This window comes from Bos mutus, chromosome 18, assembly GCF_027580195.1.
Source record: "Bos mutus isolate GX-2022 chromosome 18, NWIPB_WYAK_1.1, whole genome shotgun sequence".
NCBI lineage: Eukaryota > Metazoa > Chordata > Mammalia > Artiodactyla > Bovidae > Bos > Bos mutus.
This window is the reverse complement of record NC_091634.1, coordinates 33118515-33142887: the sequence shown is the minus strand read 5'-3', so window position 1 is coordinate 33142887 and position 24373 is coordinate 33118515. Positions and strand designations below refer to the sequence as shown.

Below are 24373 nucleotides of genomic sequence, written 5' to 3'. Positions count from 1 at the left end.
GACAGAGTTTTGGAAGCTGTTTGTGTAACCCCTTATTTAAAACTGTACCATGCAACCTTGACATTGGAATAAATTATATCTCTATTATTTATATATTGTTGTTTCTAGGATAATTAATAAATACCCCGAGCCTCAGTTTCTTCACTGGCCAAATATAATACTCAAATCACAGGTCTGGTTGTGAAGATTAAAAATGAAACATAAATCAGTCTTTGGTAATTAGTAAGTGCTGAAGATATGTTCATCATCACCACATCACGATAATAACATCATGTCCCATTAAATGAAGCTTTATAAATTTTCCTACTCGGAAGGTGGTGGAGAAGGCCCCTTTCTTACCAGTTTATAAATAGCATAAATGTGGAAAAAACATTTGGGTGTTATTTAACTCCCATAACTCTAAAAGAGACAGGGATATTTTTCTCATTTTTTAAAGATCAGCTCACGACAGACTTTATGAGGTGAGTCATAAGAATTTATAAAATACAGCCCTTTAGTAAGATCAGAGGTAAGACTGTCATAACATTACAAGACAACACAATGGGAGGAACTTGATGGGGGGAAAAAAAAAACAGCTTAAAATTCAGTTTAAAGTCTACCTCGACTGTATAAAGAAGCCTCTTGCTCCCTTTGTACACATTTTGCATATTTTATAGCCTAGTAGACTTCATGGTAAAGGCTGCCCAGAACTGCTAAATAGTTCAAAAATTCAGACTTAGCACAGTCAATAAGCATGCATTAAACACCAAATGTATACCAGGCACAGTGCTAGATGCCTCTTTCTTTTTGCATCTTTCTCTCTTTGGTGTCTTATAAAATGAATAAAAGAAAAATCACAGGTGTGATTTCATCGTGTTATTAATCATTTTGTGCCTTTGTTACCTAATCTGTTAAATGGGAATTAGAATAGGTTTTGTGAGATGTAGACGAGGTAATACCTATAGAGCACTTATTGCAGTGCCTGGCACATATAATAATAAATATCTATTGAAAATCTCTAATGTTGTCATTACTCATCTGGAAACAGTAGGTTTCTACTAATGAATCCCAGGCCTCTCTTCACGTTTAAGCCAGCCTTCCTGTTACTCCTTGATTCTCTTTCCCTATACCAGTTCATCTGGGTTCTCATGCCCCTAGAAGCAGAAGCATGGAGGGTGTCACTTTAAGTGACAAACTAAAGCCAAGGAGAAGCAGCGTGTGGAGAGGCTCTCACTTGCACTTCTAGCATCATTTTAGCGTCCGTTTTTCTGCCACCTTTTCTGACCAAATCTCCATCCCATGAACTGACTGTTTCAAGTTCAAAGCTTTATTGGACACATTCACTTTTTATTCATGTTGAATAACATATGAGTGTTTGTTATCATAGTTAAAATTAAGTACATTTTAACACAAGTTTGGATTTAAAAAAAAAAAAAAAACTGCACTCCACATGCCATTTTTAGCAATGCTCTCAGAAGATGCTTGCTCCCCACAAATAGCTATGCCTCTCCATTGCTAGTTGCAAAGATTCAGCTTGCTTTCCTGTGGTCCTTTAGCTGCCACCATCCACTCGGCTGTTTCAGTTTCTCCTCTCATCTTCTATTCATTGCACTCTATGACACAGCTCCATCAGAGTAATAAAGGGAAGTGAAGTGTAGTTGCTCAGTCATGTCTGACTCTTTGCGACACCATGGACCCCATTTTCCAGGCAAGAATACTGGAGTGGGTTGCTACTTCCTTCTCCAGAGGATCTTCCCAACCCAGGGATTGAACCTGGGTCTCCCGCATTGTAGGCAGACACTTTACCATCTAAGCCACCAGGGAAGGGAAACCACAGTCAATTACGGGGCTTCCCAGGTGGCACTAGGGTAAAGAACCCACCCACCCGCCAACACAGGAAACAAAATGAGACATGAGTCCGATCCCTGGGTCAGGAAGATTCCCTGGAGGAGGGCATTGGCAATCCACTCCAGGACTCTTGCCTGGAAAATCCCATGGATGGAGGAGCCTGGTAGGCTGCAGTCCATGGGGTCACTAAGAGTCGGACACGACTGAGTGACTTCACTTTCACTTTTCACTTTCATGCATTGGAGAAGAAAATGGCAACCCAGTCCAGTGTTCTTGCCTGGAGAATCCCAGGGACTGGGGAGCCTGGTGGGCTGCCATCTATGGGGTCACACAGAGTCACACAACTGAAGCAACTTAGCAGCAGCAGCAGCATTCTTGCCTGGAGAATCCCATGGAGAAGCCTGGTGGGCTACAGTCCATAGGGAGGGCAGAGAGTCAGACACGACGGAAGCAACTGAGCACATGTGCGTGCACACTCAGTTACAAGACTTGGATACAGACTGTTTTCTTACACCAATTAACAGAGAATAATTTCAAAGAGAAACAGGGTGGATTAAATTAACTGCAAACCCGAAGGAAAGACTTAATTTTTTAGAATACCGTGTACCAGGCAAGTTCTTCAGATGTCATGATTTTGCATAGATGTCTCAGAACTAGAAGTAAGCCACACTGTTTTCTAGGATTCCCAGTATCTATCTGAATAGCAGCAGATAAAGTGGAAGAAACAGAAACCAGATAACCTTCAGTGGAATCTCACCGGTGAGATCTCACTGAAACAATGTAATTGGTCATAATCTCATAGGCTCATCTATAAATAGGAGAAAGGATCTATTAATATTTCACAAAATGGTTCTCTGCAATAAATGAATGGATACATGACTCAGATACAGCAAAGTAATTGGTTAATTAATAGGCGATTCTTTAAGCCCAGAATGACTGAAAATGAATAATTAGAAATAGAAAGATATAAATAAAATCGACCATTCACATCCTTTAGTAGTTTCCCAAGTGATACTAGAAAAATATTCCAAATCTGTCATGTGCATGAGTGCCTGCTAAGTCGTGTCTGACTCTGTGCAACTCTGTGGACGGCAGCCTGCCAGTCTCCTCTATCCATGGGGTTCTCCATGTAAGAATCCTGGAGTGTGTTGCCATGTCATCCTCCAGGGGATCTTCCTGACCCAGGAATCCTACCCACATCTCTTACATCCCCAGCATTGGCAGGAAGGTTCCTTACCACTAGCACTACTTGGGAAGCCCAATCTCTTCATAGTGTTAGTCTATACCAGCCATCACCTTTTTCAAAATAGACTCTGAGCTGAAGAGGCTACTGGGTTTCTTTGCTTAGTGCTCATCCACAAGGAGCCTTTGGGACCTGACCCGAGTCTTCACTGATCTTCTCTTCCTTAAGGTTGTCCTCCCTATTATTCTACAATTAAGCATTTGCTGGACTTTTGCTCTTTAAAACAGGAAGAGATTGTTTGATTCTTATAACATCACATTGGTTGGAATTTTGTACTACAGTTATTCCATAACTCCCTGTTGGAAAGATGCACAAGCTTTCATTGAGCGTGGGTTGTTATTATGTAGGAAACATGGTGCTAAAGAAGTATGAGGAAAGGAGTAAATGGGATAAGAACAGAAGAAAAAAAGAAGAGTGAATTTGGTTCCCACTGTATCTACAGAAAAGTTCAATGTCTTCTAATTTGCATCTTAAAAGTCATAGGGTTTGTATCTCCGGTATTAAAGTCATTTTAATTTCTTTTTTTATTCACAAAAATGTTATTATTAACATAGTTGTTAAATTATATAAATTCTGTGCTGACTTGAACATTTCTCAGAATATTTTCAGGGTTTTAAAAATCATCAGTTTAAAAAATTAATTTATTTATTTTCAGTTCAGTTCAGTTCAGTTGCTCAGTGGTGTCCGACTCTTTGTGACCCCATGAATCACAGCACACCAGGCCTCCCTGTATATCACTGACTCCCAGAGTTCACTCAGACTCACGTCCATCGAGTCCATGGTGCCATCCAGCCATCTCATTCTCTGTCGTCCCCTTCTCCTCCTGCCCCCAATCCCTCCCAGCATCAGAGTCTTTTCCAATGAGTCAACTCTCCGCATGAGGTGGCCAAAGTACTGGAGTTTCAGCTCCAGCATCATTCCCTCCAAAGAACACCCAGGGCTGATCTCCTTTAGAATGGACTGGTTGGATTTCCTTGCAGTCCAGGGACTCTCAAGAGTCTTCTCCAACACCACAGTTCAAAAGCATCAATTCTTCAGGGCTCAGCTTTCTTCACAGTCCAACTCTCACATCCGTACATGACCACTGGAAAAACCATAGCCTTGACTAGACGGACCTTTGTTGGCAAAGTAATGTCTCTGCTTTTCAATTTGCTATCTAGGTTGACATAACTTTTCTTCCAAGCAGTAAGTGTCTTTTAATTTCATGGCTGCAGTCACCATCTGCAGTGATTTTGGAGCCCCAAAGAATAAAGTCTGACACTGTTTCCACTGTTTCCCCATCTATTTCCCATGAAGTGATGGAACCAGATGCCATGATCTTCGTTTTCTGAATATTGAGCTTTAAGCCAAGTTTTTCAGTCTCCTCTTTCACTTTCATCAAGAGGCTTTTTAGTTCCTCTTCACTTTCTGCCATAAGGGTGGTGTCGTCTGCATATCTGAGGTTATTGATATTTCTCCCGGCAATCTTGATTCCAGCTTGTGCTTCTTCTAGCCCAGAATTTCTCATGAGGTACTCTGCATATAAGTTAAATAAGCAGGGTGACAGTATACAGCCTTGACATACTCCTTTTCCTATTTGGAACCAGTCTGTTGTTCCATGTCCAGTTCTAACTGTTGCTTCCCTGACCTGCATACTGGTTTCTCAAGAGGCAGGTGAGGTGATCTGGTATTCCCATCTCTTTCAGAATTTTCCACAGTTTATTGTGATCCACACAGTCAAAGGCTTTGGCATAGTCAATAAAGCAGAAATAGATTGGAGGCTAATTACTTTAAAATTGTTGTGGTTTTTGCCATACATCAACATGAATCAGCCATGGGTGTTCATGTGTCCCATCATCCTGAACCCTGAAGGCTTCATTTTAATATCTTGAAAATACACATATGTTTGATTTGCTGTTCTTTTACAGATTTACTTAAGATGCGTTTGAGACAACAGAACTCATTCAAAGAGACTGGAATATATTTTGGAGAGTCATCTTTTTGCCACAATAAGAAGAAAGATTTTAACACAGTAGGGCATGGTATGTGAGAAAACAGGCTTCTTGGACCATGTTATTAATAACATCAATCCTAATGATGGCAATTTTGCAAACAGACATTCTCATTCTATAACAATGAAGATGGTTTAGAAACTGCATCACCCATGATAATCAATATTCAACTTTCCCTATTTCAACTTTCCCATTCTATTCCAACAACTATCCTGGTTTGCTTCAGTCTTGCTGCTGCTGCTGCTGCTAAGTTGCTTCAATCGTGTCCAACTCTATGCGACCCCATAGATGGTAGCCCACCAGGCTCCCCCGTCCCTGGGACTCCCCATGCAAGAACACTGGAGTGGGTTGCCATTTGCTTCTCCAATGCATGAAAGTGAAAAGTGAAAGTGAAGTCGCTCATTCGTGTCCGACTCTTAGCGACCCCATGGACTACAGCCCACCAGGCTCCTCCATCCATGGGATTTTCCAGGCAAGAGTATTGGAGTGGAGTGCCATTGCCTTCTCCACTAATATTCCTCTAACTTGTAGTAGTATGTCTTAGAAATGAATGCTAACGACTTCATCATTGTACTTTGTGAAGTAAAGGCTATGGATGCGAGGAAATTCCTACCTAGATGCTTAGCACGTTGTTGGGGATCTAATTTAACCTACTGGGCTCTGACCATGAGCACAAACTTTGTCACCAGTTCACTCAATCAAGAGTAGTGTGCAGAGGTCAGAAGTTAATATTAGAAGAGATCACTATTGCAGTGATTGAGACTAGGTCAAAATGGGCAACTGGATATTATTATATTGGAAAATAGCACCCTTTCTGCATTGCTGCAATATACAACTTTTACCTGAATCATAGTGAAGTCGCTCAGTCGTGCCCGACTCTTTGCGACCCCATGGATAGTAGCCTGCACAAAGCTCCTCCGTCCATGGGATTTTTCAAGGCAAGAAGTACTGGAGTGGGTTGCCATTTGCTTCTCCAACCTGAATCATATGTTTACTCAATTATCACAGCCTAACTATTTACATTTCATACCAATATTTGGCACAAAATCCTGTATCTTGTTTGTGTGTGTGTAAGACAGATTTTACCGTCAACATATAAATATTATATGTATATATACATTCATTCATTTGTTCATTTAAAGCATCTCCTACTCCCTCTTCCCAATCTTGCCCCATATGACACACCTACAGAGACCCTCTGTCCCTACTGAATTTCTGTTTCTTGTTTGCAATAAAGAACATCAAACTCTGATAATATCAAGAGTATTTTAAGGATGATCGGCACCAAGCTTTCAATATCAAGGAGTCTTTTTCACTCCCAGTGACTTGTGTCAGAAAGGAAGAATGTAAATTAAAGTCTGGAATGTGCACGAGAAGCTACACCAGTTATCTTAATAATCAGGTAAAGATAAATAATTTTCTCTCAAAAGTTACTCTGGACTATATTATTACTAATACAGTATTTGTGAAATACCTGATGAATTTTCAAGAGAAAGACCCTTTTCTTCCTAATGTCTCCTCTAGGCCAATTTATAGATCTATCCTTAGTTTCTTCATCTGAAAAATGAGAACAATAGACTACCTTCTTTTAAAGTTTAAGGTAAATCCCTTTAGGTAATGCATTGTAAATTTCCTTTTGATTTTTTTTTTTAGATTGTTGTTGTGGATCATTGTTAAAGTCTGTATTGAATTTGTTATAATACTGCTTCTGTCATGTTTTGTTTTTTTGGCTGCAAGGTATGTGGGATGTTAGCTTCCCTATCCCTAATCAAGCCTGTACCCCCTGCAATGGAAGGCAAAGTCTTAACCACTGGACTGCTAGGGATGTCCTCCTTTTGCTTTTTAAATGCGGTTTCATACTGAATATTTATCATTATTTCTAGTTAGACACTCTGACAAATGTCTAGGTATTTTTAAACAACAATAATAACATATTTGAAAGATTCTGATGTTGTTGTTTAGTTACCAAGGTGTGTCGGACTCTTCACGATCCCTCGGACTGCAGATACCAGGCTTCCCTGTCCCTCAAAGGATGAAGCAGATCCACCTACAATAATCATCCTTAGATACCTTCACTTACTTAGGGTCACATATAGAAATCTCAGATGCTAAATCTGTTCGTTTAGAGAATGTCCCATTTTCTGAGCACGCATTTTGTTTTATAGTTTGTTCCACTCATACCTTAAAAAGATGCCATCATAAAGCCAAAGTCCTACATGTAAATTTATGCAGTCACAAGACCAAAATTAGTGTGTCCCAGATAAAATCTAATTCATGATTAATTATTTAATATTTACATAATATCTTTAGAGAAATTCTAATTTTCTCCCTGAGTCATCAAAATAATCATTTATAACTGAGAACTCTAAATCCAATATGATGACAAAAATATGAAAAAAAGTGAATGCTTTACATAAAAGATTAATGTAAATTTTTAATTTTTTATTTAATTCCATAAAGGCTTAGTGACTGCTTCTTTTGGTCAAGTATGATGCTAAATGCTTGAACAAAGCCTCCTCTCAGACACACTGGTTGTGTTTTTCTCATTTCTTACAATGAAAAATGGCAAGCACTGTAATAAAGTCATTGTTATACTGCAGTTAGAAAGGGGCCCCAGATGTGCCTGGGAAAGGGGAGGGTAGTCAAAGATGACACCACAGTGTGGCAGCATCTGTTTGGGGACAGGAAGAATGAGTAGGGGTTTTCCAGGTAGAATATGTAGGGAGAGCATCCCCAGCAGAAAGGAATACAGGAAGAAAATCTTGGGTTTGTTTAGGAAACGATAGAATTAAGGACCAGGCTGGGCATGGTGAGAGCTAAGGTCTGACAGATGAGCAACCTGCCCTTTCATTCCCATCCTTCCTTTCATCTTGTCTCTTCCATCCCTCTTTCTTTTACTCTTTACTGAGTATTTCTTATATATAAGGCATTGTGTTAGTTGCCAAGACAGACATGGCCTTGCTTTCATGTAACTGAGTCTACCTGTAGAGAAAGACAATGAAAGGAAATAAGATTTTTAAAGCTTACAGTGATGTATTCTTGAAAAATAAAAGGGATGAGATGTATAAAATGTTATTAAAATACTCCTGTCAAAAGAAACAGCAAATATGAAAGGTCAGTTAGGAAAATGGTCAGTATTTTTAACGACTAACAAATGACAGGATTGTTGAAATTCAGGATTCAGTGCGGGGGCGGGCATCGGGAAGGACCTTGGAAACCATGTTGAAGAATTAAGTTTTTTCACTTGCAGGAAATGGGGAACCACTTGAACAAAATACAAGAGGAGAATGACATGATCTAAACCACAGCCGGATTCCACAGGACTTTCTGTATTGTACAAATGTGTTTTGTCCAAGAGGGTAAGCGCTAGCTCTATGTGGCTATGTAGCCCTTGAAATCTAGCTAGTGTGACTGAGAAATTGAAATCATGATTATATTTAATTTAATTCATTTTATTTCCATTCAAAGAGCCACATGTGGCTAGTGGCTACCACATCAGCATAGATCTAAACTGAGTTAGAGATCACTGGGGCAGCCGTGTGGATACCAAAGGGCAGGAGACAAGCACACGGGGCTGCTGTAACTGCTCACCTTAAAGAGGACAGTGTTTGGGACTCCCCTGGTGGGCCACTGGTTAAGAATCTGCTTCTTCAGGGGGCCCAGGTTCTATTCCGGGTTGGGGAACTAAGATCCGTGCAAGGAACAGAGCAGCAAAAAAAAAAAAGGGGGGGCAAATATGATGGTGTTTGAGCTTAGTAACTAAAATAAACAGGACATGGTGATTATTTGGATATAGGAAGTAAAGGACATTAAAGAATTTTGAAGCAATACCCTTGTGGAAGGCTCATAACTGTCTTCTATTAATCTACATTGCTTTCAAATTAGATAATTCTCTTTCTTTTGTCTCCTTTTAGCCATATTTACCTAATTAATCACAAAATACACCAAACTGGTCAAACAGTTCACATAAAGATGAGCAAATATGGACTTCCCTGGTGATACAGTGGATAGTAATCTGCCTGTGAATGCAGGGGACAGGGGTTCCGTCCTTGGTCTGGGAAGACGGTGCGCCATAACTACTGAAACCCAAGCACTCTAGGACCTCAGAGTCACTGCTACTGAAGCCCGTGTGCCTGCAACCTGTACTCTGAAACAAGAGATGCCCATGCACCGCAACACAGAGTCCCACTTGCAGCAACTAGAAAAAACCTGAGCATAATAATGAAGACCCAGTGCAACGAAAAAGAACTACATACACGAATTATCCAAAAAAAAAAAAAAAAGGAGAGAGTGAATCCCTAAAAGCAGCCAACTGAAAAAGGACATTACATTAAAAAAAAAAAAAAGACTACCAAAATGTAATTAAATCTTTCCATAAATGGTATCTGTAGCTCAGAGCAGGTATCTGATATTTCCCTCTGGTTTCTCTTTTTATGATGGGAGATAGGATTTGTGAGGATAAAATCTTCTACACCCATGATAACCTTGATTCTCACTGTTCACCCTCAGGTCACAGGAATCCCAACAACTCTCATAAATCTCAAGGGGCTCACAACGACCTAAGGCTGACAGGGGACAGTTAGCAGTGAAGAGTAGCTTTTAATTCACTCAGTTACCTTCTTGGGGCTGTCAATCAGGCCAATAATGACTTTTCCCTATATGAAAGAATATGCAGAGTTGATGAATGGCACATGGACAATCAGGAAGAGATGGCGTGAGATGGAAATACATCATTGTGTAGCTGTATGCACCATGAGACCACAACCAGAATTGAGACTTAATAAATATTTCATGTATGTATCACAGCCTTCCTAATTTTTGGCCTGTCTGCCAAGCCCTGTATATTAATTTCTTAGTTAATCCTCCTTTTACTTATGTAGCCCACATAAATTATTATGACTCAATGCTTTGAGTCATAAAATGAGGGTCATATACATTTTTACCCAGCCACAAAGTTAGTGAGATAATAAGTGTAATCTCCTGACCATAATATCTGACACTTAATCAATTAGTCAGTGTTGAATAGTTGTCAGAATGGTGGTATTTGATTTTACGTTTGTCCAGTTTTTGTCAGAACCATTAATTATATAGTAAAATATGTTTTTATGGAAAACATTGTACACCCACGAAATAAGAGTAGTGCATCTAAAAGTAGGTGTTTTGAAAATTTCCTAAAGTTATTTATATACACTTAAAAATTTTAATTGGACATTCAGACTCAGTAAGTGCTAAGGTCTTATGGTAAGTGCTAGGAAGTAAGAGGTGAACCAGATGTAGCCTGTTGGGACTCCCCTGGTGGTCCAGTGGTTAAGACTTGACCTTCCAATGCAGGGGGTGCAGGTTCGATCCCTGATCTCGGAAATGAGATCCCACATGACTCAAGGCCAAAAAACCAAAACATAAAACAGAAGCAGTGTTGTAACATACTCAATAAAGACTTTAAAAACGGTCCACATCAAAAAAAAACAAAACTTAAAAAGATGCATCCTATTAATTCTTTAAGAAATGGAAGTGCATTTAGACTCAAATAGCTTGTTTACTTGCTATCACAACAAAAATAACATATATTTTTATGTGATAAATAACCATTCCTATATTCAGCCAGATAATATCTTTCTAGGAGGTCAAAAGTGTTTTTTACCAAAAATGCTCATCCCTAAAACACAGTGCCTGACCACATGGTCTAATCTAGTCTTGGATCTTCATGCAAGTGCAAAGCCTAACATCATGTACTTGTTGTTGAATAAATGTGCTCCAGACATGTTTCCTCTTTCTCCAGTGGAGACCCCATCCTCCAACTTAACCACCCCGTGGGCTCTGCTCCCTTTCCACATCTGTTCTGCAGTTTCAGATCCTTGGTTTTAAAGGACATTTAGATCTTGTGCTGTCCTTTGCACCATTAAATACATCTTTCATAACTCTGAACCTTCTTAAGGACTTCCATAAACTTTATTTTCATTTACCATGAAGCTATTAATACATAACTCAGTTGACTATCCCAAACTTGACTTGTACCGCGAGAGCCATTTATAGTTATTTCAGCTAAGCCTATTCCACTCGCCAGCAAACTGACTTCAAACACACAGAAGAGAGCTAATAAACGTCTGATAGGTGGATGGGAATGACATTCCTCCCTCTTTTAACATGTTCTCTTCTTAAATATGCAATATTATGTTTTCCTCTGCAACACTAAGTCAAATCTGATTGTCCTTTATCAAAAGCAAGGTTGTATAATACACTGTGTCACATCAGAATGTAGAAATATAAGGAAAACTAAAGGCTTTGTTGAAATGACTCCCATAAATATTTGAACATCAGATAATAGTGTCAAGCTCCCTTTGTTGGGATGCAAAATAGGGGATTTATTTTGCCTTATGAGTATAATAATGTTAGATAACACAGCTCAGCCTATACAAGCAGCTTTGTTTCTCTCAGAATATAAATGTTATTATTAAGTTTTGTTCCCTGGAAGGTACAGAGACTTCACCAATCAGAAAAAAATAAAAACATTTTAAACCCCAGATAAGCACTTTTCCCATTTTTCCCCCCTTTCAAACTTCTTATGCTTTTTTTAAAAAGCACCCTAGATCACTTGTCTTAAAATAGTTTATTAATATGTGAAGCTTGATTTTTTTATTATTGTTATTAGTCAGGTTTATTGTACCACACTGGAAACATTTCAGCTAAATCAATTGGCAGCTTTACAGCCTGCATCTCAAAATACAGAACAGATACATATTTGCCACCACACCATAGTGTGGAGCTAGATGGCTAGCAGGGTGAAGTTAGTCAAATTACTCCCTCAGTAAAGAGGTTCCCTGCACTTGTGCTGGAGGGATGTGAAGATACACAGGGCAGCTGCCCCTTTAAGGAAGGACACCAGAGCTGTAGGAGGAGCAGTCAGGGGAAATCCTCTAAGTATCAGCTCCTGAGAATCTGCCTCATTTTCAGAGATTGTCCTGTGTTACCTGGAGATTAAGCCAGCAGAGGGATAAAGACACTACCAATTTGGCAGGACATAGGACTCCTCTGATGATCAATATGCATTCCATTGGATTGGGCCAAGGCTTTGCCAGGCCTGCACTGCAGGTTAATCGTGCCCCCTGTCCGCCTGTTTCTGTCCCCTCCCAGTCACAGGTGCTTCTCTCTAACAAACAGCTTGTACTTCAAATGCTATCTACTTTCAGGGAAAACAACCTGTAACCCATGTTTTTAATGGGAATATGGGAGTAAGAATATGGGTAATCACAGAGTTCATGTAATATAGTATAAATGAGATACCTGTGAAGGGCCCTGTACTAAAACCCTAATCAGACATAACTAAAGATCCGCAAGATACTCCCAGTATGACTCCTTAAATGTCTACTCTCGTATTGGGGAATACATGTTAGAGTTTGTCGATCATACTCCAGCAAATCTATTCCAAGTGAATTTCTATTTCATGTCACTTCATGTTTTCAGAGAAAGAGAAATGCTGCTGGAATCAGAGATTTTGCCAAGACACTGAAAAGCAGAGACTAATTTAGTTAAGACAATCTGTATTGTAATCATCACTGAGGTCTAGAGAATGGAAGGGGCAGGTAGAAAAATCAGGTATTATGAGAAATTCATGCAAGAAACAAATATATTCCCCACTCCAAGCGAGTAAGCATCCAGGTCTTTTTCATGATGCCTTTTCACAGTCCATATGATAGTTATTGGCTTCCCCTGTGACTCATCAGTAAAGAATTTGCCTGCAATGCAAGAGATGAGGGTTCCATTCCTAGGTTGGGAAGATCCCCTGGAGGAGGGCATGGCAACCCACTCCTGTATTCTAGCCTGGAGAATCCCCATGGACAGAGGAGCCTGGTGGCTACAGTCCACAGGATTGCAGAGTCGGACATGAATGAAGCAACTGAGCACACAAGCATGATAGCTATGGTGATTTCTCCAAAAGCTATGCTACATGAAGCCAATTTTTTCCGGTAGATTCAAAGTAAGTGCACACAGGGTCAGGGGCCCCATAGAACTAACTTCCGGAGGGTTCTAAGGCAAGTATGGAGGATGTCAACTCCATCATATACAACTGGATTTTAATACAAAGAATTTCTTTGACTACAATAGATTTTTTTTAAGAATTTTTTTAATCCTCTCTCTAGGGAGTTTTCTAGATAGAATAAGATCCTGAAATTATGTGAGAATCAACTGTTAAGATTACTGATGAAAAACCCAAGCTCTTACCAGTATACCGTAGGAGATGACAAACTCTTTTGTAAAATAAATATCTTAGGCTTTGCAGGTCATACTGTCTCTGTTACAATGACTCCACTGCAGTTCTTAGGCATAAAGGAATGAGAGTGGCTGCATTCCAATCAAACTTAAAAGAAAAAAAAAAAAAAAAGAAGTGGGGAGCCAGATTCGGGACACAGGCTATACTTGACTGACTTCTGGCCTCATGAAATAGAGTTTAAACTATTTACTCATGGAACACACCTGCCCCCCAACCCCTTCATGAAGAGTCTATGGAAAGGAAAGGGGGCAAATTTATATATTATAATAACATATAGACATGTATCCTCTTACAAAATAGGAATAAGTGCCATGATAGCTGCAATGCTTGATGGATTAGAATCTAGAGCTCAGACCAGCAAGGAAGCCTGAGCGTCCTTTACCTCAGATGCTTCTGATTCTCTACAGAAATTTCAAAGTTTAAATCTCTTCTTCTTAAAGAGTGCAAGGCACCTGAGCCAATTAACTTATCTATGAAATCCTAGTGCAAAGAAACTGGAGTTCAAATTGATCTGGTCACACTGTCTTTAGTCCTAGTGATGTTCCTTAGAGCACAGCTAGGGAGATGCTGCTCTTGGAGAAAAGTGGTATATATCTATTTTTGAAATTTAACAGGCATAAATGCACTTTAAATTATAAAGAAATGTTTTGCTAAACATTGGTTTGCAGCCTCTGTATGGCAAATTTACAGGAAGATACATTTTTGAACCAACTGTGAGTGAAGATGCTATTTAGAGTCACTAATAATGAAATAAACCCCTTAGTTATGAATCAGTTATTATATTTCACTGAACTCCAACTGTTTCTTTCTCACTGTTTAATTTCATTCTAGCTTTTGTTATTGTGCCTAAAGAAACCATTTTAACATTTTCTCGCATGCACTTCAAATATCAAAAATTCCATCGACAAGTTTTCAGCTTTTTGGCTCTAATTGCTCTACTGGTTGCTCTAACTGCTTTAATAAATAATATTATCTGAGTTCTGCTAGTCCCAGAATTCTAAAGTCCCTGCATCACACATTTATTATTCCTTTAAGAGAAAAAGGAACCTTTTTCTACCCAAAGCTTCTCTTAATAGTGAGAGAGAAAGAAGAGGCAGGGAGGGAGGTATGGAACAAAAAATGAGAGAAAAGAAGATACACACAGTCCATGCTCTAGATTAATACTAGGTTCTCTAGAGTGTGACATAGTTCCACATTAGCATCACTGAGTATCTGCAGTTCCTTCTATTGCAATCCCTTAGAAAACTAAGAAGTCTCTTCTTCTGTGTGAGCCTAAAAATAATCTAGTTTTGCTTATCATTTTCCGATTGAATTAAAGGTTAGATAACTGTGAAAGACTTGACTTTAACACAGCTGTGTAACTCGCTTCCTTACTATAGAGCAATGTCCATGAGGGCAGAGGCTCTGTCTCTATAGAAATCCCTTGAGAAACCATGAGTTTCTGTATATCTATATCTAAACCATAGATATAGATATGTGTGTACCATTCCATATGTGACATATATATATATATCATAAATGTTATATATGTACATACATATATGTATATATATATATATATATATAGTAATGTGAATGAATAGGTGACTATATGACTAAATGAATACATGACTTAATTAGTATTAATCATTGTTAGCTGAATTAGCAGTACAGTGAGTTTTTTGGGGGGAAAAATGACTTGGATAAGCTGGTACTTTTGAAATGGGAAACATTCAAATTTTAATTGGCTAAAAGTGTGCAGGAACTAAATGACCAAGGTTTAATTGCTTTTAAAAGACTCCTTGTATGATACTAGACCCCTGTGCACTGTTGGTAGGGAAGGAAAGTGGTGCAGCAGCTATGGAAAACAGTATGGAAGTTCCTAGAAAATTAAAATAGAATGACCATATGATTCAGCAATCTCACTTTTGTGCGTTTATTCAAAAGAACTGAAATCATATTAGCACCCCCACATTCACTGTAGCATTATTCACAATAGCTAAGATGTGGAAACAACGTAAATGGCCATCAGCAGATGAATGGGTAAAGAAAATGTAGTATATGGTATATTGTTGTTTAGCCTCAAAAAGAAGAAAATTCTGTAATGTGCAGCAACATAGATAAACCTGGAGGACATTGTGCTAAGTAAAAGAAACCCGTCATCAAAGGATAATATAGCATGATTCCACTTGTATTCCACCTGGGCTCTTGCTTCCCTGATAGCTCAACTGGTAAAGAATCCTCCTGCAATGCAGGAGACCCAGTTCAATTCCTGGGTCCGGAAGATCCACTGGAGAAGGGAACAGCTTATCCACTCCAGTATTCTAGCCTGGAGAATGCCATGCACTGTATAGTCTATGGAGTCGCAAAGAGTTGGACCCGACTGAGCGACTTTTACTTAAAACAGTCAGAGTCATAGATGCATAGAGTGATGGTTGTCCAGCTGGCCTCAGAGAGGGGAGGAATGAGAAGTTGCTATAAAGTGTCACTTACATTCTGCACAACCCTGTGGCTATAGTTAACAATACTGTATTGTGCCCTTAAAACTGTTAAAAAGACAGATCTCATGTAAAGTGTTCTTATCACGATTAAAAACAACAGTAAAAAGAGACAAGGTCTCTTGGGAATTATTGCAAGACTGAGGAGAGAGTCAATCGATACACAGTTTATTCACCATACAATTACCAGGTTCTCTATGAAATATTTCCACTGTCGCACCATTGGATATCAGGACTATCAGAAGTGCTTTCAGGAAAAGAGCTCATTAACAGTAAGCCTGGTGTCTGAGGTGAATTGTAAAAATGCCAGAATGCAAGTAGGAAAAAAAAGGCAGAGTCTTGTGTTGAGCGGGCACTTCAAGAGAGGAATTCGGACAACACAGCACTGTGGCCATCATGGTTATGTGTCAACCCACTTTGACTGCTGAATAGCCATCATGCCCACTTTTAATTCAAGCAGCTCATGTAGACGTACGGGAAACGCTTTGAAAGAAAAGTAGGAAGCAGCCACCGAAAAAGAAAATAGTCACATGCCATCTCAACACCATGGTGACAATAAATACACACTTGACGTGAATTTATTGGGTGGAAAATAAAAATGAACCATAGCAGGTTTACATGAAAGCACTGACCGTTAATTAACACCCACTCTGTGCTAGTAGGGGCTTCCCTGGTGGTTGAGCAGTAAAGAATCCATCTGCCCATGCAGGAGACATGAGTTTGATCCCTGGGTCTGGAAGATCCCCTGGAGGAGGAAATGGCAACCCACTCCAGTCTTCTTGCTTGGAAAATCCCACAGACAGAGGAGCTTGGCAGTCTGCAGGCCATGGGGTCACAAGAGAGTCGGACACGACAGCAACTAAGCAGCTGTGCTAGTAAGTTGGCCTTAAGTACAAATAACTTGCTGCCTCTAACACCGTTTCAGAGTGTCTGTCACAAAGTAAACAGTAAACATTAGCTGTCATCATCCTACACTTCATGCAAATGCCAGGACCTAGCAAAGCACATGCAGACATAGTGGTCAATGGTAAGAAGAAATCTGGATTTAACCCTAGCCCTCACACCTGCCGCTATATCACCATGCATAGGAAACATCCTCAGTTTCCTTCCTCGTAAAACTGGAATCATACTGAGTACTTCACAGGTGTCTTTTGTGAGAATTAAGTGAAATGATACATAATAGAAGCTTAACACAATGCCTGATTCATCAAATACCTATTGTTTCTCCTGTTACCTCCCTAATCATAATTTGGTTCACAGCTGATAGTAACAGACCCACACAAAAGGGCTAGGCTTATTTAACTTACATGCAGAGTACATCATGAGAAACGCTGGACTGGAAGAAGCCCAAGCTGGAATCAAGATTGCCGGGAGAAATATCAATAACCTCAGATATGCAGATGACACCACCCTTATGGCAGAAAGTGAAGAGGAACTAAAAAGCCTCTTGATGAAAGTGAAAAAGTTGGCTTAAAGCTCACCATTCAGAAAACGAAGATCATGGTATCTGGTCCCATCACTTCATGGGAAATAGATGGGGAAACAGTGGAAACACTGTCAGACTTTATTTTTTTTGGGCTCCAAAATCACTGCAGATGCTGACTGCAGCCATGAGATTAAAAGATGCTTACTTCTTAGAAGGAAAGTTCTGACCAACCTAGATAGCATATTGAAAAACAGAGACATCACTTTGCCAACAAAGGTCCGTCTAGTCAAGGCTATGGATTTTCCAGTGGTCATATACGGATGTGAGAGTTGGACTGTGAAGAAAGCTGAGCACCAAAGCATTGATGCTTTTGAACTGTGGTGTTGGAGAAGACTCTTGAGAGTCCCTTGGATTGCAAGGAGATCCAACCAGTCCATCCTAAAGGAGATCAGTCCTGCGTGTTCACTGGAAGGACTGATGCTGAAGCTGAAACTCCAATACTTTGGCCACCTGATGCGAAGAGTTGACTCATTTGAAAAGACCCTGATGCTGGGAGGGATTGAGGGCAGGAGGAGAAGGGGATGACAGAGGATGAGATGGCTGGATGGCATCATCGACTCCATGGACATGAGTTTGAGTGAACTCCAGGAGTTGGTGATGGACAGGGAGGCCTGGCGTGCTGTGATTCATGGGGTCGCAAAGAGTCGGACACGACTGAGCGACTGAACTGAACTGAAGGAGCAAGAAATCCTCCACTCATACTCTGGTTAATTCCACAGCCTGGTATACTCTCCTTTTTCTTGATCTTGTGCATCCTGAATTGCATGAAACCAGTTAGAAAATGAATGGGTTTTGTATTTCCTGCTAATTCAGAGCAGCCTTGCTTATAATAGCCAAGATATGGAAACAATCTAAATGTCCATCCATGAATGAATGGATAAAGAAGATCACACACACACACACACACAAACAAAATGCAGTGGAATACTACTCGGTCATGAAAAAGAATAAAATCCTACCATTTGTGAAAATGTGGATGGACCCTGAAGGTATTATGTTAAGTAAAGTATGTCAGAGAAATAACAAATATATAATCTTACTTACACGTGCCATCTAAAACAAAATAAAACAGAAACACACTCATAGAGAAGAGTAGCTACCAGAAGGGAAGAGGCTTTTGGAGGTGGTGAAATGGGTGAGGGTGGTGAGCTGTATGTTGATAGGTGGTGACTGGGCTTGTGGTGGTGAAAAGTCTGTATGTATATCGATGTTTATACCACAAACATCTGTACCATAGTACCTACCATAGTATAACACTTATACTATAAACATTGCAGTCTAACTATAATTCTGCACACCTGAAACTTACTAGAATAAACAAATAAAAAAGATTTGCAGAAAAAACTGGTCCTGCTAAGCCATCCCAACAGTTTGTGTCAAGACACAGTTTGTGTCACAGAAATCACAAGGAAAGAAAGGGAGTGTGACAAAGGATAGAAATCAGGCATTGCATTGTCAGAAAGAAAGAACAAAAAATGGCTATGCACCACAGTTCCATCCTTGACTATTTGTGTGACAATGGGCAAGATAGTCTTTTTCTCCTCAGCTTCCTCATCTGTTAAATGAGTATACACATTATCTCACAGAGGTGTTAAAGAATGAAATGAACCCATGTAGCACATCTCTGCCACATATTAAGCACTCACTAGTAGCAATATTCACCACAGTAGCAAAGGCAAATTAGACCAAATGAGGTTAATTAGACTATTTAGCATGCAACTGATAAGTGAAAAGAAAAAGATAATCCTGCACAGTCAGCAAACTTTAGTAGAAGAATCTCTGCTAAAATGAGTACTAGGCTTTTATTTTGCATTTAAGATATGAAATTTATGGTGGCTTTATTAGTTGGTAGTCCTAATAACTCCACTTATTTTATTTAACAACTTAATTATGTCAGTAACTGTCTGAGGAAAATGATATTATCCCAGAATACCAAGGAAGAAGCTGAGTCTCAAAGAGAATTCCGGAGACCAGCTATCTGTCTGGGAAGTAGCATTGACAGGGTTTGAAACGATCTGTTCAAGACATGGCATCTTTTAAATAATTTACACAACTATATTCTATATTACTGAGATGCATATGCTAATGAAGAAAGTAGCACATGCTTAATTAATGTTCCCGGAAGGGAGATTTTGCCTTTGTGTTTTGTCTTTGTGTCACTGTTCGTTTGCCCTGTGATTATACAAACATAGATATAAATACAGACATGTTTATAGACACAGACACATGTTTAGTTATAAGAATTTTTTAAATACATTGATATTTTTAGCCTGTCAGTGAGCTCTCAAAAGAAGCAGAGTCGTAGAGGAAGCTGACCAGCCAATTAATGACTACATGTTTTAACATGGCCAATGCCACAATAAATGCCTATTTCTTGCTGGATAGCAAAGCAAACATTCCCCTAAACGATGGATACAGTCTTGTTAGTATATAAAATACAACAGTCCTAAAGAGACAATCATGCGTTACTATTTGTTACTTGATAATTCCCTGAATATCTGTGTCCTCTAGTCCTGTTTTAAAAGGTTAAATGGCTCTAAATCTGTCTGCTAGACGTATAAGGAACTCTGCACTGCTCTGGCTAGTCAGGAAATTTAATTTTCTACACAAATTAACCAATTGTGCATAGAAAGAGGAAAGCCACTCTCCACAACCCAACTCGGGGACTAAGGTGGGAGGGGGGATAACTGCAAAAATGCAGAACAGATACTGAAAAAATGCAGTTGGTGATTCTTACATTCTTATCCCATGGAGCCAATGCACCGCCAATTAGAACCACGTGGGGCGCTCTTTCTGAATAATGCATCAAAACCCTGCTGGAAATGATTTGAAACACTGATCACCCCTTCTTTGGGTGGGGCCATATATGCCACCTGGGCTTCCCAGGTGGTGCTATATTAAAGAACCTGCCTACCAATGCAGGAGACTTAAGAGCTGCGGGTCCTGTCCGTTGGTTGGGAAGATCCCCTGGAGAAGGAAGTGGCAACCCACTCTAGAATTCTTGCCTAAAGAATCCCATGGACAGAGGAGCCTGGCGCGTATGGTCCATGGGACTGCAAAGAGTTGGACATGGCTGAAGTGAATTTGCACATACACAGGCACATATGCCAAGGGAACAATTAATAGCACTTGCCTGCCATCTACCAGAGCTACAGATATGACTGTGTCATCAAATGGCACTTCATCTGTCCATCTCTTCCTGGGAACATGGCCCCAAGCCCCCTTTAGTTTGCCTGGAAATGAAATGCTTCCAAACCAGGCAGTTGTTGCTAAGCAGCCTCAAGCTTCTTATACACCTGCCTTTTATGCCAATGGCAGTAATAAAAAACAATAGCAATAGCCGTAACAATCAACTGCAGTGACAATAGTCACTGGATGCCCTGTGAACTGGAATGATTCTAAAAATATCCATTTTTACATAAGTAAAAAGATAGATTACCACACGTGGGGAGCTCTAAACCTAGATTTTTACCCATTTCTGCCCATTTGAGGTTAGTATTACTTCAGTACCAAAAGTTCCTCACACTTCATCTCTAGCTGATGAAGAACATGTCTCCGCACAGGAAGTTTGTTCCTGCTGGTACTCCAGATTCCATGTCTGGGGTGTACCCGGAACTCCTCTGATATCTGAACCCCCACTTTCCATGAGGGTCCTCCGCTTGGCTTGCTCCTGGCCCCCTATGGAGTCTTTGCTGACAGGAGTAGAAATCTTGACAAATCCAGTGCTAAGCGGGCCCACGGTCTCTCGGTCGGTTCAATCTTATTTACCCTTGCCATTATCCTGTCCCTTATGCTTAAAGATGTGAAGGAAGTGGGAACTGCTCAGTTCTGTGTTCCTTCAGAAGAAAAGGGGTAACAGTTGAAAATGGGGCAGATTCATTTACTCAACAAGTATCATTGCCTCTATTTATATTAGAATTTCAGCATAAAGTGATTTCACAACTTCACCGTTTAGTCAGAAAATGGACATCCATGTAAACTTATGTTTCTGGATTCTTTCTTCCCTGGTATCCAATTCTTGTCCCTTTTAGAGGTACGGTTCTCTTAACAAATAGAGAGGATTCTGTGTGCCTACAGCATGTTGAGTTCCTTAGAACAGAGAATAGGCAACTGACCATTCCTCAATTCCCCACATGGAGTTTTACCTTCTTAGAGGTTGCTCTTTTGAAGAAAGCATTTTTTTGGTATCCTTATGAGATACACTCTCATCCTGAATTTCAAAATGGCTTGTGCTAAAAACAACTTTTCTGGATCTGAAAAGGATTTTTTTTTTTTTGCCCAGACACAAATTATTTGGGGCACTGACTACGCCGAAGTGTTTTACCTCCAGCCTCAGAGTTTCAGCACCCTCGGGAGTATTGGGCATTTAATACAGGAACAAGAATTGAATAAACATAGCTTTCAGAAAGCCATTTGTCTATCTAGAGTTTCCCTGAATAAAGTAATTAGAAAAATATCTGCCCTAAGTCCCCGTAATTTAGAAACTGAATGACTTGCATATAAGCTGACATCTAACTCATAAATTAACTGGACAATTCTTTAAAACTGTATTCTTCTATATATATTTTCTCTCTCTTTTTCAACAAGCATTTCTCAGAAAATATTTGAAATCCACACTCAAACACATCATTAACCAACACTTCACCCTTGGAGACCAGTGGACAAGTTATAGATTTTCAGTGTTCTTTCGGAAGAAAGCTATTTAGCTTGAGCATCTGTACCGTCATTTGGGTGACTGGCAAAAGAGAAAAGATGTACACAGTTCAACAACAACAACAAAAAAAACCCAGAACTGAGCCTCATTTCTAAAAAAAAGAACAGAATCCTTAATGAAGGGTTATATTTCTCATCTTGGGAAAATTTTTGAGCAGGGAAAGTATAAACAAAGGGTACTTTTGAAATAGCAGAGAAAGGTTTTTGTCTAAAAGGCACACATGCAGATATGCTGACCGATCAGAAATGTCCATCTAGTAATAAAAAGATAATTTCAAACCCAAATACAGAAATAAGATTGGGGTCTCTTACTACTCCAAGACAATACCTTACAGCTCTAAATTTTTATACATAAGCCATGTGATTGTCGAAGGAGAAAGAAATGAAAATAGCAATCCTTTTCTGATGCTAGAAAACAAATGCACAACAAGCAAAAACAATGTAATATAAAGGATCCACCTAAAAGCACTGCAAAATACATGTGATCTGGCCTTTTCACTGTGCTCTCTGAAAGCCAAACAGCTTTCTTCATCTTAGCATTTCTGGCTCTGAGCATTATATATAGCTGTTCCCAGGTGTGTGGGCATGTGTGTGTGCAACACACCCATAGACACATGCGCGGTGCATGTTGACCAAAATCCCTTGGCCATGTGAGCAGTGTCTCAAAGGCCACACGGACTGCATACATAATTACATTTTGTACTGATTTGCTTGTCACAGGTCGTAGGGAATCTTCCTTTTAAAAGAGAAATACCTTATGGGACTGGAGGTGATGTCGGGGTCACGAGCGGTCACCTGCCCAATCACGGAGTTGAGAGCAGCGTTTTCATGCACTTCCAGGAGGTAAGTCGGTGAAGAGAAGACGGGAGGCTCATCAGCATCTTCGACGACAATTTTGACCGTCGCCGTGTCTTTAAAGGGCCCCCTGCCGCTGAAACGCGGGTCAATGTGGACATTGGCCGCCTCTACCTTCAGTGTATAGGATTTTTTGGTCTCAAAATCCAGAGGCTGTTAAGAAATGACAAAGATGAATGTTTCTCACTAATGACCACAGCCGCGAGAACAAATGAGTATAACACTGATGGATGATCGTTATGTGCATTTAAGCCCATTTGTGAGTCTTAATGGGATCACTCTCCTATCCCCCATATTCAACCTGTAAATTTTACAGGCATTTATTGATATCTGTTTATTATACAAGCTCAGTGAATCTAATCTCCTACTGTTTTGTTTTGTTTTGCTCATTTCACTTGGAATTCACAAAATATTCACAGTCATGAATCGTGCCATCAAAATTTCACTTCAGAGTCATAATAAAATTTTACTAGTGATGGCGTGACCTGCATACCAATCAGTCAGTTAATCGGGCCTCTGCTGGTCGGAGATAAGGCAGCATCAAACACAATCTCTATCTGGGAAGAATATTTTTTATCATTTCTGCAACAGTGTGTGAAATGTAAAGAACAAGAAATAATCATTGTTTAGTCCATGGAGACATTATAAAGCATAATTTAGCACTAATCCCAACAAAGAGTGTTTTCCTATTTCACTTCTAGAGCATCACTGCTTTGCTGATCATGGCTAAAATCAAGTTTATTCTTTTTTAGGGCATTCTTAGAAGGTCTCTATTATGAGTTCCGTGCTGTGAAGCAGGTGGACATATAAAGATGTATGCAGATATATATCTACCTGTTTTTATATTTAAGGGAAGGAAGAGGGAGACAAGTAGATATATAGATAGCTAGGACTTACTGTGTCTTCTACAAACCACTTAAAAGCAATACGAAATTACCTCATTGCACCATTACTGAAAATATTTCTGACCTATTAATTCTTCCTGCCTTAAAAGCCCCAAAGACTTAATGATCTAAGTAAATAGAGGAAGGTAAAAGAACACAGCCCCCCTTAACAACCCAAAGCCCATCTGCGTCAGAATCCTCACTGTCCAATTCTCTCAGCAGGGCATAATACTTCAGATGTCAAGGATGTATTTCTGTCAAGGTTCAAAAAGATAATTTAGGCTTGCACTGCAATTTCTTATAAGAAATTGAACTTTACATCTGTGATGCAAATTTTTTTTAAAAGAAGTCTGAACACAAAGCAGCATTACTGAATTCTTCCAGAACTCTCCTACAAGCTTATATATATACATATATAGTGTTGATTTTTATATTTGAATTTTTTTCTAATTGGACTGGACTTTTCTTGAGAGATATTTTCTAATAAAGCAGATACTCAATCCTGTGCATTCTGAAATTTCTAAGCACATATATATACATACCCATGAATACACGATTCAACATCATCATTTTCACAATTTTGCAACAGCCCCAACTGTAACACTTATGTAATTTCAAATTCTTCACA

General features: G+C 39.5%; 1 protein-coding gene across 1 annotated transcript in view; it reads right to left on the bottom strand.

The window, feature by feature from the left end:
• CDH8 (cadherin 8) overlaps positions 1–24373 on the bottom strand; it is a 402649-nt gene that overhangs the window by 136693 nt on the left and 241583 nt on the right. The window contains exon 7 of the mRNA XM_070388321.1: positions 22761–23014. Coding sequence (XP_070244422.1) covers positions 22761–23014 — 254 coding nt within the window. The remainder of the gene's footprint in view (positions 1–22760; positions 23015–24373) is intronic.